This window comes from Eumetopias jubatus, unplaced genomic scaffold, assembly GCF_037043125.1.
Source record: "Eumetopias jubatus isolate StellerSeaLion01/CBP00866 unplaced genomic scaffold, mEumJub1_p1.0 scaffold_2, whole genome shotgun sequence".
Lineage (NCBI taxonomy): Eukaryota > Metazoa > Chordata > Mammalia > Carnivora > Otariidae > Eumetopias > Eumetopias jubatus.
The window spans coordinates 157,551,270-157,565,651 of NW_028274808.1; the positions used below are offsets into that span (position 1 = coordinate 157,551,270).

Consider the following 14,382-nt stretch of genomic DNA (forward strand, 5'->3'; position numbering starts at 1 on the left):
CTGGGTGGCTCAGTCAGTTAAGCGTCGACCTTCGGCTCAGGTCAGGAGCCCAGGGTTCTGGGATTGAGCCCCACATCGGGCTCTCTGCTCAGCGGGAAGCCTGCTTCTCCCTCTCCCACTCCCCGTGCTTGTGTTCCCTCTCTGTCTCTGTCAAATAAATCAATAAAATCTTTAAAAAAAAAAAAAAAGAGAGAAGTTTTGCAGAATAAGTGAGATTTACCTGAAAAAAAGGTAGTAAGAATCCTTTTCCCTATTGCTCATTTTTGAGGAGGAATAGGGCACAAGAAGCACAAACATTCCAGGTTAAGGGAATGGGACCATGGAAAGATAGAGAGGCCTAAAACAGCATGAAGAATTTAATTTTACCCTAGAAAACACAAAAAAGCTGAAGAAGGCTCTTAGCAGAAAAACATGGTATTACCAAAATTCTCAATCATAAAAAATACAGCCAATTTTGGTTCTTAGGCTTTCTCTTAGACCTAGACCTGCCTGCTCTCAAATGAAGCATGCTGTTGCTGCCTTCAAGCTGTGAACACTCCTGGTTCAAAACCCAGAGTCTGCCTGCTAGAGGAAAGCCTGGAGCAACCAAACTCTTCCCTGCTCAGCTACGTAGAAAAGACATCAGCTACTGGCTTAAGTGTGTTACCGTTTCTCTCCAAACACCCACTTTCACCTAGACACCTAGACAGAACCCACAGTATAGATTTAAGGGAATCAAAAAACCAAGCCATATCCCTTAATACACTACACTAAAAGCAAAAGTCCTATTTGGGGTAGTAATAAAGCTCATATAATATATATTAATGTTTAAAAAAACAAAAACTACCCTAATCCCAAAGCACTTCAATATCCACCTAAATATAAAAATCTTTATGGAGGTGTATCAGATTTTAAGAATGAATCTCTGGGTGCCTGGGTGGCTCAGTTAGTTGAGCATCCAACTCTTGATTTCAGCTCAGGTCATGATCCCAAAGTCCTAGGACTGAGCCCCGAGACAGGCTCCCTGCTCAGCGGGGAGTCTGCTTCTCCCTCTCCCTCTACCCTTCCACCCGACTTGAGCGCTCTCTCAAATAAATAAAATCTTAAAAAAAAAAAAAAAAAAAAGAGGGGCACCTGGGTGGCTCAGTCGTTAAGGATCTGCCTTCAGCTCAAGTCATGACCCAGAGTCCTGGGATCAAGCCCAGCATCGGGCTCCCTGCTCAGCAAGGAGCCTGCTTCTCCCTCTCCCACTCCCCCTACTTGTGTTCCCTCTCTCACTTTGTTTCTGTCAAATACATTTTAAAAATCTTAAAAAAAAAAAAAAAAAGAATCTCTAGATTCAGACAAAAGGAAAAATCAGAGATTATTCTTTTCAAAAGCATTACTGTCAGCTTTACAAGATCCTCAAAAGAATTCCTTTTACTTTAAAATATAATTTGAGTTCTAAAATATAATTTAAATTACATGTCAAATTTTTAGAAGCATATATCTAAAGCATTAAAGCAAGCAATACCTTATAATTAAATTTAGCTCAAAACATCAACTAGACTTTTGACAATGTAGTCTAGAAGGAAAAGCAGTTAAAGATGCCAATGCAAAGAAAATTGTCACTAGTCTTATGCCTTGTTTAGCAATCCCATAGGATCATGCACTCTTAATTAAGACTCACTTCAGACACAATGATGTCCATCTGACGCCGCAGTTTCCTTAGGGTGTTCATAAGTTGTTCAGGATCTTTATGTATTCCAACCCAGCAGCCATTAACAAAAATCTTGGTTGCACTAAAATATGAAACCAAAAGCATTTTGCAGTTAGTAACTCTATATTAAGCAACAACCAAAGCTTAACAATAGTTTCAAAAAAGAAATCACATTTGGGCGCCTGGCTGGCTCAGTCAGTTAAGCATCTGCCTTAAGTTCAGGTCATGATCCCAGGGTCCTGGGATTGAGCCCCACATCAGGCTCCCTGCTCTGCAGGGAGCCTACTTCTCCCTCTCCGTCTACTGCTTCCCCTGCTCATGCTCTCTCAATTAAATAAAATCTTAAAAAAGAAAAAAGGAACGGAAAGGAAGAAAGAAAGAAATCACATCTATACACACTCAGCAATAGCTGCAGGAGAAATTTCTTCTAAATTTTCCATACTCCACTCTTCTAAAAATTCCAGAATTGGAGACGGTTGAGATCCAACCGAAATATAAGCCATCAGGGCTAAATTCTTCACAAGTCCTACAGCATGGCCCTACAAATAAACAAAAAATAAATCACACTGATTTAACATGCCTATCAAAATTCTTTTCCATAAACATTTTTCATTCAATTTGATTTCAGGATTTACTCTTACTTTCTGAAAACAAAATCATAAATAAACATTAGTTCCAAAACCACATAGCATAATTACTTACTCCTACAAGTAATTACATACCCTACATAATTATTGGTAGACTTTTTGTCCTGAATGTAAATTCTAATGTATTACCTCTGGAGTCTCAGCAGGACACACCATTCCCCACAATGTATTATGCAACTGTCTTGGTTTTGCTAGCTTGCCATCTCTACCAATAGGTGAATTTAAACGACGTAGGTGAGAAAGAGTAGATGCAAAAGTCAGGCGGTTTAACACCTAGAAAACAATAGCAAATCTTTGAAGTTTGGGCATTTCTGTTACTCATATTATCACATTTTTGGCAAATACTCGAATGAGGCAAAGTCACATTTTTACCTATAATCAACTGTCAAACTTTCCCTATCCCTCTTTTCTCCACCCTTTCCCTGAATAATATCATTCACCCCGTAACTTCAGTGCCCCTAACAGCAGGGATGGCAAATATGTGATGTACAGTTCTAACATCCCACGTAAATACTTTGTTTATGATCACCTCCAACCACCAGGATGTTAGTTCCGTAGGAGCTGACACCCCAAACCCCCACATTGTTCACAAGTCAACACTGTACTGTACTTTTCATCAAAGGAAGGGAATACCCATTTATTCTCTGGGTCAGCATCTAACATGGAGCTCTAGAAACATAAATATTTCACTAACATGGACCGTCTTACCTCCCAAGCAGCTACACTACTTAACTATCTTAATGCAAGCCGAAACCTTAATCTCTCTTAAGTAGTGCTAACAGCTAATTTAAGAAAAATTCCATTTTTGTAATTCAAAATCCCCCAGTGCCACTATACCTGAGAGGAAAAAAAAAAAGCAAAATAATTTATATTAAATGAAAGAAAGGATCTATTAGTCGCACAACATATTCCTATCAAACCTGTGGTCATAGTCAATGTCCTACCTGAGATACTCCAGCTCTGGCTTGATGAGCTTTCTTTTGGTCACCCCAGTTTCCCGTAGCTAAAGAATATTTTAGGCCATCAGATATAATCCTTGTTTTAATTGCCAATTCCAAGTTAAAATCCTTTCCTCGATCAATAAACTTCTGTGCATAGATCCGCACTTCTTTAAGCAAATTCTTAAACATACTGCCAAATAAAATTGGTATCATTTTAAATATGTAAAGGTCAACAACATGCATTCTCAATATGGACAATACTGCCCACAATGGGAAGGAAAGTAGTTGGAGGAAGGGAAGTATTATTACTCTTTTTATGTAAAAAGCACTGATATACTTACAGAACAAACATATATGAGGGGAGCAACTAGGGGAAAAAAATGTCAAAAGAGGCTCCTTAGTGGGGTGAAAACAAAAGGCTGAAAAACACTAATCTACAACACACTAAGTAACAGAATATGTAGGGGTGGCTGGGTGGCTCAGGGTTAAGAGTCTCTGCCTTCAACTCAGGTCATGATCTCAGGGTCCTGGGATCAAGCCCCACATCGGGCTACCTGCTCAGTGGGGAATCTGCTTCTCCCTCTCTCTCTGCCCTTCCTCCCCCCAACCCCGTGCTCGTGAATTCTCTCTCTACCCACACCAAATAAATGTTTTACCAAAAAAAAAAACAGTATGTAGAAACATTGCTATAATCTTTATTAAACTGTCTACATATTTTGTTTTTAAAAATAACTTTTCTGATTATAAAAGTGTTATTTGTTCATTATAGGAAATATGGAAAACAAAGACATATGAAGAAAATAAAACTCACATTACACCAATACTGCTAATATTTTGATAGATTTCCCTCCAGTTTTTGTGTTTTTATAAAACGCAAAAGCAGGGGGTGCCTGGGTGGCTCAGTTGTTAAGATTCTGCCTTTCGCTCAGGTCATGATCCCAGGGTCCTGGGATCGAGCCCCGCATCAGGCTCCCTGCTCTGCAGAAAGCCTGCTTCTCCCTCTCCTACTCCCCCTGCTTGTTTTTCCTCTCTCGCTGTGTCTCTCTCTGTCAAATAAATAAATAAAATCTTTAAAAAAAAAAAAAAACGCAAAAGCAGAACTAAAAATTTCAGTATCATCAGTACTTAGAAAATCAAGACAAACGCCTTATAAAGCTACCAGAGGAATAAAGAAAATGTAAGTAATAAACTGTCCTCACAAACTTGAAATTCTCAGACATGAAGCAGAACAAAATCTGGACAAGTGGCAAAAAGAATGTAGCTAACTTCTTATGTACCCAATATGGATACCAAGATAGTTTAGTACCTCCATTAGTGCAATGATCAATCCAAAGTGCAATCTCTCTACTTTTAACAATATCATTCTATCATTCCTTACCCTCTAAATAAGAATGCAAGCAGTGGCCCAGCAAGATCCAATCTTTTGTTCCCATAGTGATCCCTGTCATCTAATTCTCTTCGACCCAAGGCTGCTAGAAGCAACCTATGAACCATGTACCTTTAAAATAAAAAAAAAAGGAAGTGAAAAACAAAACATACGGCTTTGGGCTTTTTAAAAAAACTCGTATGTTAAAAACACATTTCTAACATTTTTAACTTTAAAAACTGTATCTCAACGGTATCTTGGCAAAAATCTTAAAACAGTATTTAACATACCCCAAGAAATAAGCTTTTTTGGTCTCACAAAAATCACTGACACCAACATGAGGGAGCATTTCTTTTTGTAAGACTTCTTTTGCATACTTAATTCTTTTCTCTTTAGTGACACCAGGCTTTGCCCCTCTTGAGCCAATGAAATTTAGTGCAACATTCTGTTCCTGGATGACAAAAGCTTCATCGAGAGAAGGTTTCACCTATCAGATAATTCAAATGAAAGTTATTTTCAAATTCACATTTTCACCCTAAAATAAGTCAAGTGTAACTTTAATTTATAACATGTTAAATATCCCTATGTACCTAATAGAAAATGCAAATTTTTTTTAAAACCGAAGAACCACAAAATCCTAGAACTTAAATACACTTTAAGATCTAGAGATCTCTGACAAAATCCACTCATCAATACAGGCAATTATACTTCGTAAAAAAAATACAATTCTATTATAAAAAAAAGTAGTGGTTTTTGGTTTTTACATTTTAACGAACAATGGCAAAACAAAAATTCCTGTTTTTAGAGGGAACTTCTACGAAGTAACTGGTCTACCCTCTCAAAAAACTTCAATGTTATGAAACACTGAGGAAAAAGGCAACAAAAGATTTAAAGAGTGTGAAGAGACATAAAAATGACATGCAATACACAATCCTGGAATGGATTCTGAACCAGGAAAAAAATGCCATTAAGGACATTATCAAGACAACTGGCAAAAACCTAAAGAGCTATGGCTTAATAGTTTTGAAGGTAAGTGAAAGGTTCTGATTTTGCTAACTGTATTATGAATATGTAATGAATGTCTTGGTTCTTAGGAAATACACACTGAAGTATTTAGGAGTAAAAGGCACAATGCCTAAAACTTACTCTCAAATGGTCTAGAAAAAAATAACGTGTGTATACAGAGAGAGAATGCTAAATCAAACGTAGCACAGGTAACAACTAGTGAATCTGGGTGAAGAGTATATGAGTTCTTTGCCAACCTTTAAGTTTGAAATTACCTCAAAATAAAAAAGAAGGTTCAACTATTCATTTTCCTTTTTTACTAAATTGCACCAGACCAGTATGCTTTTACGATTTTCCTTACTATGGTTTCTTCTTGCTACTGTCAGTGAACTCTGGCTGCCTCTAGTTTTTATGTCTATTTAGGCTTTCACTGCACAGTAAATGGCATAGGATTTGTGACAGCTAAATTACTCTTCAGAGCATCTTTCTACTATGTTTTAAGATTAGTAACAGTAACTTTAAACCTCTTGTAAAACATTACAAATACATTTTGCTTTCACATTACCATTTCCATCATCTCTGGATCTTCAAAATCATAAATAATATGCTCTAAAATATCTCTGTCAGACACAAAACCTAATGCTCTGAACACAATAATGATGGGAACTTCCTGCTTGATATATGGTAGGGTTGCTACAATGCGTTGACCAATAGCACTCTTTTTTGCACCCTAGAAAAATAAAACATCATTAGAATATCAATACAAAGAGATCAGAGCCACACACAAACATGAGAATCATTTCATATACATGTTCATTGTATGTATTTCAAGGGAAATATACCTCCATACTTTTAAGGAACATCCTATGGCTGCTTTTCAAAACCACTGGAACAGGTTTACTAATTTTATGAACAGGCTGATCATTTAGGCATGAGAGAACTTCCATCCTCTACTATCTGCCTGCCAAGACTCTATTAGAATTACCCAATACTGTATTTCGAAATGACATCTGGCTACAGAAGAATATGAACACTGATCCCACACCCTCTCCCCTGGCCAAAAAACCCCCACAAAACACACACACACACACACACACACACACACACACACAAAACAAGCCACACAAACTCTCTGGAAGACAGACATGAGGGGTTAAAAAATATATATATATATATGGACAAATATGGGAAAAAAGCTAAGCAACGAATGAAAAACAAATACAAACTCAGAGCCGGTCAGTAAGGTATCTCTCGTTTGAATAATATTTCAAAATTAACAAACAGCCTCTTTCACACAAGTTTATTTTTTCCAATTTCTCTTTAATTGTACACACATATTTAATTGTACACACAGGGCGCCTGGGTGGCTCAGTTGGTTGAGCGACTGCCTTCGGCTCAGGTCATGATCCTGGAGTCCCGGGATCGAGTCCCGCATCGGGCTCCCTGCTCAGCAGGGAGTCTGCTTCTCCCTCTGACCCTCTTCCTTCTCGTGCTTTCTATCTCTCATTCTCTCTCTCTCTCAAATAAATAAATAAAATCTTTAAAAAAAAAAAATTGTACACGCATAAATAAGTTACTAACCTAGACTTTCATACAAACTTGTTTGTATGAAAAGCTTCTCCATTTTAATTATACTTCTATAATATTAAGCTCTATCTTCTCTTGGCCTCATAACCCTACATTATCATGGTCCCTCTAATAACAATTTCTGTCATCTCTGTCCTCCTATTCAGGCCTCGGTCCCTAGACACCTTATTCCATCTTACGGGTTCTCAGTTAACCACTCTTCATAAATGATATCCAAACCTTCATCTTGCTCTTTTTTCCTGTACCCTCTGCCCTCATTAACTCCAAATGCCATTTGGTTGTTTCTATTTAGAGGTCCATTATTCCAGTCTATTATTTGTTTCATCATAGATCTTTTTCAGAATAAGCAAAACATAAGAAAATAATGCACACAACATGTACTCCCACAAAATCTCATCTAAAAAATGAACTCACTACATTCTAAAAATCAATTCTTAGAAGTTTTCTATTTTATCCAGAACTTGAGGACAGAAGCCACAGAATCTTAATTGATTCATATATCAAACTTACCCCTAAATCCAGATTTTTTTAAGATTTGATTTTTAAATAATCTCTACACCCAACGTGGGACTCAAACCTACAACCCTGAGATCAAGAGTTGTAGGCTCAGGCACCTGGGTAGCTCAGTTGGTTAAGCGACTGCCTTCGGCTCAGGTCATGATCCTGGAGTCCCGGGATCGAGTCCCACATCAGGCTCCCTGCTCAGCCGAGAGTCTGCTTCTCCCTCTGACCCTCTTCCTCTCGTGCTCTCTGTCTCTCATTCTCTTTCTCAAATAAATAAAATCTTTAAAAAAAAAAAAAAAGAGTTGTATGCTCTACCGACTGAACCAGTCAGGTGCACCAGATGATTTTCCTTTCTCTGCCTCTAATTCATTCATTTTGCCCATAGCTGCCACGATAATTTAATATACTGTTTTCATTTTTTTGCGCTCATGATCTAGGCCAATGCTTCTCAACAAAGAATGTACATCAATAACACCTGAGATCTTTTCCAAACACTTGTAATTGGGCCCCATTCTACCTCTATTTACAAGTAAAAACCATTTTAATTCTTTAAAACACCTATTCTAGGGCGCCTGGGTGGCTCGGTTGGTTGGGCGACTGCCTTTGGCTCAGGTCATGGTCCTGGAGTTCCGGGATCAAGTCCCGCATCGGGCTCCCTGCTCAGCGGGGAGTCTGCTTCTCCGTCTGACCCTCCCCCCTCTCATGTGCTCTCTCTCTCTCATTCTCTCTCTCAAATAAAATAAAATCTTTAAAAAAAATAAAAAATAAAAAAAAACAAAACACCTATTCTACATATGTGTTTAACTTCAAGTAGTTAAAATGCTCTAATCTTCAAGTTTTTCATTTTTATAAGACTTAAAAAGGTGGTATTAGGCTCTACAAAACTGTTTGCAAGGCACAAGAGTAGAAATCTAAATGTCCATCAAAAGGGAAAAGGTTAAATAAATTATGCTACATCTACATATGGAATATAACAGCTCCAAAATAATGATCAAGTGCTCATCTAAACATGTTTTTAAAGGATACCAGCAAAGTTCAAACTGTGTATCACATGCTCCCATTTGTATTTTTTGCATTAAGATTATTTCTGGGGGCACCTGGGTGGCTCAGTCGTTAAGCGTCTGCCTTCGGCTCAGGTCATGATCCTAGGGTCCTGGGATCGAGCCCCGCATGGGGCTCCCTGCTCAGCAGGAAGCCTGCTTCTCCCTCTCCCACTCCCCCTGCTTGTGTTCCCTCTCTCGCTGTGTCTTACTCTGTCAAATAAATAAAATCTTTAAAAAAAAAGAAAGATTATTTCTGAACTGATTCATGAGAAATTATCAAAAGCAGCTGCCTCTGGGGAAAGGAAGGGTCAAAGGAAGACTACTTTTGATAGTATACTTTTTTTTCTACTTTTGAACTATTTTAATGTGCATGTATGACTTATTCAAAACAAAATAAAAACCGTACCTGAAATTAAATAGAGGCAATTACAACTACTTTAGAAGATAGTTGTAAACATAAAATCAAGCAATCTGAGTAATAAAACTGGCACACAGCAAATATTCAAGAAAGGCTACCCTATTTTTTTTTATAAAGATTTTATTTATTGGGGCACCTGGGTGGCTCAGTTGGTTAAGCGTCTCCCTTCTGTTCAGGTCATGATCCCAAGGTTCTGGGATTGAGCCCCATGTCCAGCTCCCTGCTTAGTGGGGAGCCTGCTTCTCTCTCTCCCTCTGCAGCTCCCCCTGCTTGTGCTCTCCCTGTCAAATAAATAAACCTTTAAAAAAAAAAACTTTATTTATTTATTTGAGAGAGAGAGCATGCTACAGTAGTGTGGGGAGGGGCAGTGGGAGAGGGGGAGGAAATCAGTAGACTCCGCATTGAGCACAGAGACCACAATGAGCAGGGAGCCCAACACGGGGCTCAATCTCACAACCCTGAGATCATGACCTGAGCCAAAATCAAGAGTAGGACGCTCAACCAAATGAGCCATCCCGGCACCCCAAGACCACGTATTATTATTACAAGTAACATACCTATGGTAGGCAGCTTCTAAGATGGTGCTCAAGGACTCCCACCTACTATTATTATTACCTTGTGCAATTCCCTTTCCTTGAGAATGGGATGAACATACCGGCTTACATTTAACAAAGAGAATATGGTAAAAATGATAGGACGTTGCTCTAAGATTAAGTTATAAAAGACTGTGATTTCCATCTTGCTTGTTCTCTCTATGGCTCTTATCAATTACTCTCCCTGATGAAGCAAGCTGCCATGTTGTCAGCAGCTACATGGAGGAGAACCACATGGCCAAGAACTGAGGGTTCCAGCCAACAGCAAAGAACTGAGTCTCTCAGTTCAACAGCCCACAGAGAACTGAATCCTGCAGACAACCACGTGAAATGAGCCTAAAGATGAATGCAGGTCATGCAAACACCTTGACTGCAGCCTTGTAAGAGATGCTCAGCCAGAGGACCCAGTGAAACCGCACCCCCATTCTGGATTCACAGAAACTATGAGATGATAAATGTTGCTACTGGAGTAATTTGCTACTAGCAATAATTAAATAATACAACACCTACGTATAACACTGACAATATATTCCAGAAAAACGTTTTTGACTAAGAATGCAGTCTGATAAATTTATGTAAGACTAGACAAAAAGAAATAAATCCAAACAATATTATCACATTCCAGTCCATACCTGTCCCCCTCTTGCCAGCATGCTAACCCAAATAGTACTGGTGGGTCGTGAAGAATTCTCCAGACATGATCTACACTCTCCCGTGTAGGCATATTTAGAATCCTTTTTGGCAAACACATAGACTGTGTTTGTTGCCATTTTCTCTTGAGCAATCAGAACCTATATGGACAACAAAAAAAGTTATGCCATAAAACCCACAGGTCTTTGAAGTAGAAAGAAGAGTAAAATCTGCATCTTAATTTAATCTGATCACATGGGCTCACTGAAACATCAATTCTTGAACTTTACAAACTCCATTTTACATAAACGCTTCACAGAAACACATAAGCTCAAACACCACCAAACTTCTAATGTTTATCATATATAGCTAAATAAAATTCTGGTTTACATAAGTTTAGCTGTCACCCCCTAAATAATTCAATTACCACTTCCAGGTTATTCTGTATCCAAATTTACTTAATTTGAACTTTCATAACTTAAATCTTAATTACAATATTGTAATTTTCTTTAAATAATCCTTATACCTTTTCTGATCCATTAATAATGAAATATCCACCAGGATCCAAGGGGCATTCATTTAATTCACAAAGATCACGATCTGTTAAGCCATTCAACAGGCAATAAGTTGAACGCAACATAATTGGAATTTTTCCTATAAAAGTTTTCTGATGCTGAGTTTGAAGTTGTTCTTCACCTTCCTTAATGACTGTTTTTGTTATATCAACATAAAGTGGAGCAGAATACCTTTAGAAACAAAAGTAAGATCATAAATAATAGTAACGTATTTGCTAAACTCTCAATTGAACTGGTCAAAATTACATTTTCTGAACTGTATTTCAATATCAATTGTTGGAAAAATTCTTACGTGAGATTTCTTAATCTAGCCTCATTTGGCATCATTGGTGAAGGAGCACCATCTCTTTCCCAATGGGTAGGTTTGGAGAGGTAAATTTGTTCAAACTTCAGCAAATATCTTGGCTAAAAGGAAACCAAAAAACATGAAAAGGGTAACTTTTTTCCATAAAAGTTTTAATAATTCCATTTTAATCAACATTAACGTTTTGACTAGAAGCAGCTCGAGAAACTGCTGAAATTAATCCACTTTACTAATACAGGGACTCTCCAAAGCCAATATCCATATTCCATAGATGTCAAGTTGAATATTTAATTGCTTTCTTAAGGCAAAAGACAAAACAGTCTTAAAACACCCCAAGTAAATAAAGACTATGCACATATCTCATATGCTGTGTCAAATAGTTAAAGGATTTATGTAAATAATCTATATAGTTTTATGCGCCCTCTCCTTGGTTAAGATAAGTAGAAAGTTACCAGAAAAGATAAATTCAGACAATTAGGACCATGCTCTAATTTATTCAACAGAACACCAAAGAAATTAACCTAGCTCTTCAATATACAAAAAAATCCTAATTAAAAAGGACTGAGAACTTCCAACTTCCAACCCTGACTATAGCTCAGCTCACTCCAAAAAAAAATAAATAAATAAGTTTTCAATTAATATCTATTCGCTCCCCAAAACAAGATCCATGAGAACTTTCCAGAAATAAACGGATAGTAGGTTTCTCTCTAAACCAAATCTCAAACAAGGAGACAATGGGACTAAACAGACCACTAACCGTAATTAACACCCAAGATACCCAAACTGGAGTAGATAAATAGCAGAAAGAACTGGTGGTGATAATGAACCAAAGGGAAGCCATCCCTCTACTCCTTATTTCTACCATCATCCTAGTCTAGAACACTATTATCTTAAGCCTAGGCTATTCAAAGGTTTTTATCTGTCTCCAGCCTCTTCCCACTCCCAACTAAAAACCATTTCTAAAGTAACCCTTCTAAAATAATGCTTTATGCACATTCTTTGACAATCTTTCAACAATTCCTAATGACATCCACAGCCTGTGACAATTTCATTCTATCTTAACTTCCACTAACACCTATCAAAAACAGATCAAGCCAAAAATCATACACTGACTATTGTGGTCATTCCATCCCCAAGCCAAATAATACCAAGTATTTTCTTGCTGAACCCCCTAAGTATCTTTTCTCTACTAGGACAAGTCCTACCCTGCCCTTCATGGTCAGCTTAAGTCTCCCCCCATCTTTTCCACCAAGTTCTTTTCTTTTTTTAAAGATTTTATTTATTTGACAGAGACACAGCCAGAGAGAAAACACAAGCAGGGAGAGTGGGAGAGGGAGACGCAGGCTTCCTGTGGAGCAGGGAGCCTGATGCAGGGCTCGATCCCAGGACCCTGGGATCATGACCTGAGCCAAAGGCAGACGCTTAACGACTGAGCCACCCAGGCGCCCCTCCACCAAGTTCTGATACTACAGCTTCAGATCTCTTCCTCGATTGTACTTAATAGTAGTGGCACTTTGAGTCTGTTATATTATTATCTCTTTTGTTTTTTTTTTTTAAAGATTTTATTTATTCATTTGTGAGAGAAAGAAAGAGAACAACCAGGGGGGAGAGGCAGAGGGAGAGGGAGAAGCAGATTCCCTGCTGAGCAAGGAGCCCGATGCGGGACTCGATCCCAGGGCCCTGGGATCATGACCTGAGCCGACCATCTGAGCCACCCAGGCGCCCTTATTATCTCTTTTGTTTTGCAAATACGAGGAAGAGAAAATGCCATTAAAAAAAAAAAAGCCCATTTTTCCAGCACAATGCCAGAAGAGCTGATTATTTTTAAGAGCGAAAGTCTATGCAGCATCTCGAATCAGAATGAGAATAGATCAGCCCTTAGGAGATTAGCTACAGAAAAGGACTGAACTTACTAGAAATAAAAAAAAGGACTGAACTGGGGCTTTCCCTGACTCATTTTGTTTTTCAGTTTCTCCATCTCTCTTCTCAAAAACTAGGGACAGCTATTACTTTAGACTATATACTTCTTTACAATCACTCATGTAAAACCAGATTATAAAACTATACCCTTGCTATGATTTTAACAATGCTAAGAACATAGACATGTGTGAACAAAGACCGTAAGGAACTTAGAAAAACTAAAATAGCTGGTATGTTTGGGTGATTTTCTTTAATTATCTCTTATATTGTTATAATAATGTATTCCTTACAAAAGATAAGAAGGAGAAAAGTCCTTCAAATACATTTTCTTTCATGATTACTTATTGCGAAAGAAAAAAGGGAGGCTTTCTGAAGCAATATGACTATTTGTGGCTTGCTTCTCCTACTAGTTCATCGTATTTCTAAGTTCCCTCTCTCCAACTACTAAAACCCTACTATCTGAATAAGGATTAGGGTTTTGGATTACTTGCAAAAATGCATCTCTTCATTAGTAAGAATAAATCAGGGGGGCGCCTGGGTGGCTCAGTTGGTTAAGCGACTGCCTTTGGCTGGGGTCATAATCCTGGAGTCCCGGATCGAGTCCCACATCAGGCTCCCTGCTCGGCGGGGAGTCTGCTTCTCCCTCTGACCCTCCCCCCCCTCATGCACACACTCTCTCTCTCTCTCAAATAAAAAAATAAAATCTTTAAAAAAAATAAATAAATCAGGAACTGTAAGATAAAAGATGCTGTAAGTACCCTGCTAAAAACACCTACTTTTTTTTCTTTTACCTTTAGGCCAGGTGAGAAAAGGACTGATGTTTCAAATCAAAACTCTTCTTTCACATATGTTACTTTATTAGAATAACCATCTTACCGGTTCTTCAACTTCTCCGCTAGCATGCTGAGCTTCGGCTTGTAGGTCTATGGGTGGAGCATCTTCCACAATTCTTTGAACAGACATCTGAATAAACTCATCAAAAGAATCCAGCTGTTGTCTGACCAAGCCTTTCTCATCAAAATAGGAACTGGGAAAATATTGGAGTTTATAACCAGTTACAAGTCAGTGATTTTCTAGCATATTTCCTCATTTTCATTATAATTAAATCCAACAAATAATCAATTGTTAAATACCAACCACTATAAGCCCATCATTACAGAGATACTCTGAG

The 14,382-nt window shown here is 38.0% G+C and overlaps 1 protein-coding gene across 1 annotated transcript in view; it reads right to left on the reverse strand.

The window, feature by feature from the left end:
- Positions 1-14,382, reverse strand: part of POLR2B (RNA polymerase II subunit B) — a 45,507-nt gene that overhangs the window by 19,875 nt on the left and 11,250 nt on the right. Inside the window, exons 3-13 of the mRNA XM_028100606.2 lie at positions 14,088-14,238; positions 11,280-11,392; positions 10,939-11,158; positions 10,415-10,573; positions 6,203-6,367; positions 4,923-5,119; positions 4,645-4,764; positions 3,270-3,456; positions 2,455-2,598; positions 2,078-2,217; positions 1,649-1,760 (exon numbers count right to left, since the gene is read on the reverse strand). Of these exons, the coding sequence (XP_027956407.1) occupies positions 1,649-1,760; positions 2,078-2,217; positions 2,455-2,598; positions 3,270-3,456; positions 4,645-4,764; positions 4,923-5,119; positions 6,203-6,367; positions 10,415-10,573; positions 10,939-11,158; positions 11,280-11,392; positions 14,088-14,238 (1,708 nt within the window). The remainder of the gene's footprint in view (positions 1-1,648; positions 1,761-2,077; positions 2,218-2,454; positions 2,599-3,269; positions 3,457-4,644; positions 4,765-4,922; positions 5,120-6,202; positions 6,368-10,414; positions 10,574-10,938; positions 11,159-11,279; positions 11,393-14,087; positions 14,239-14,382) is intronic.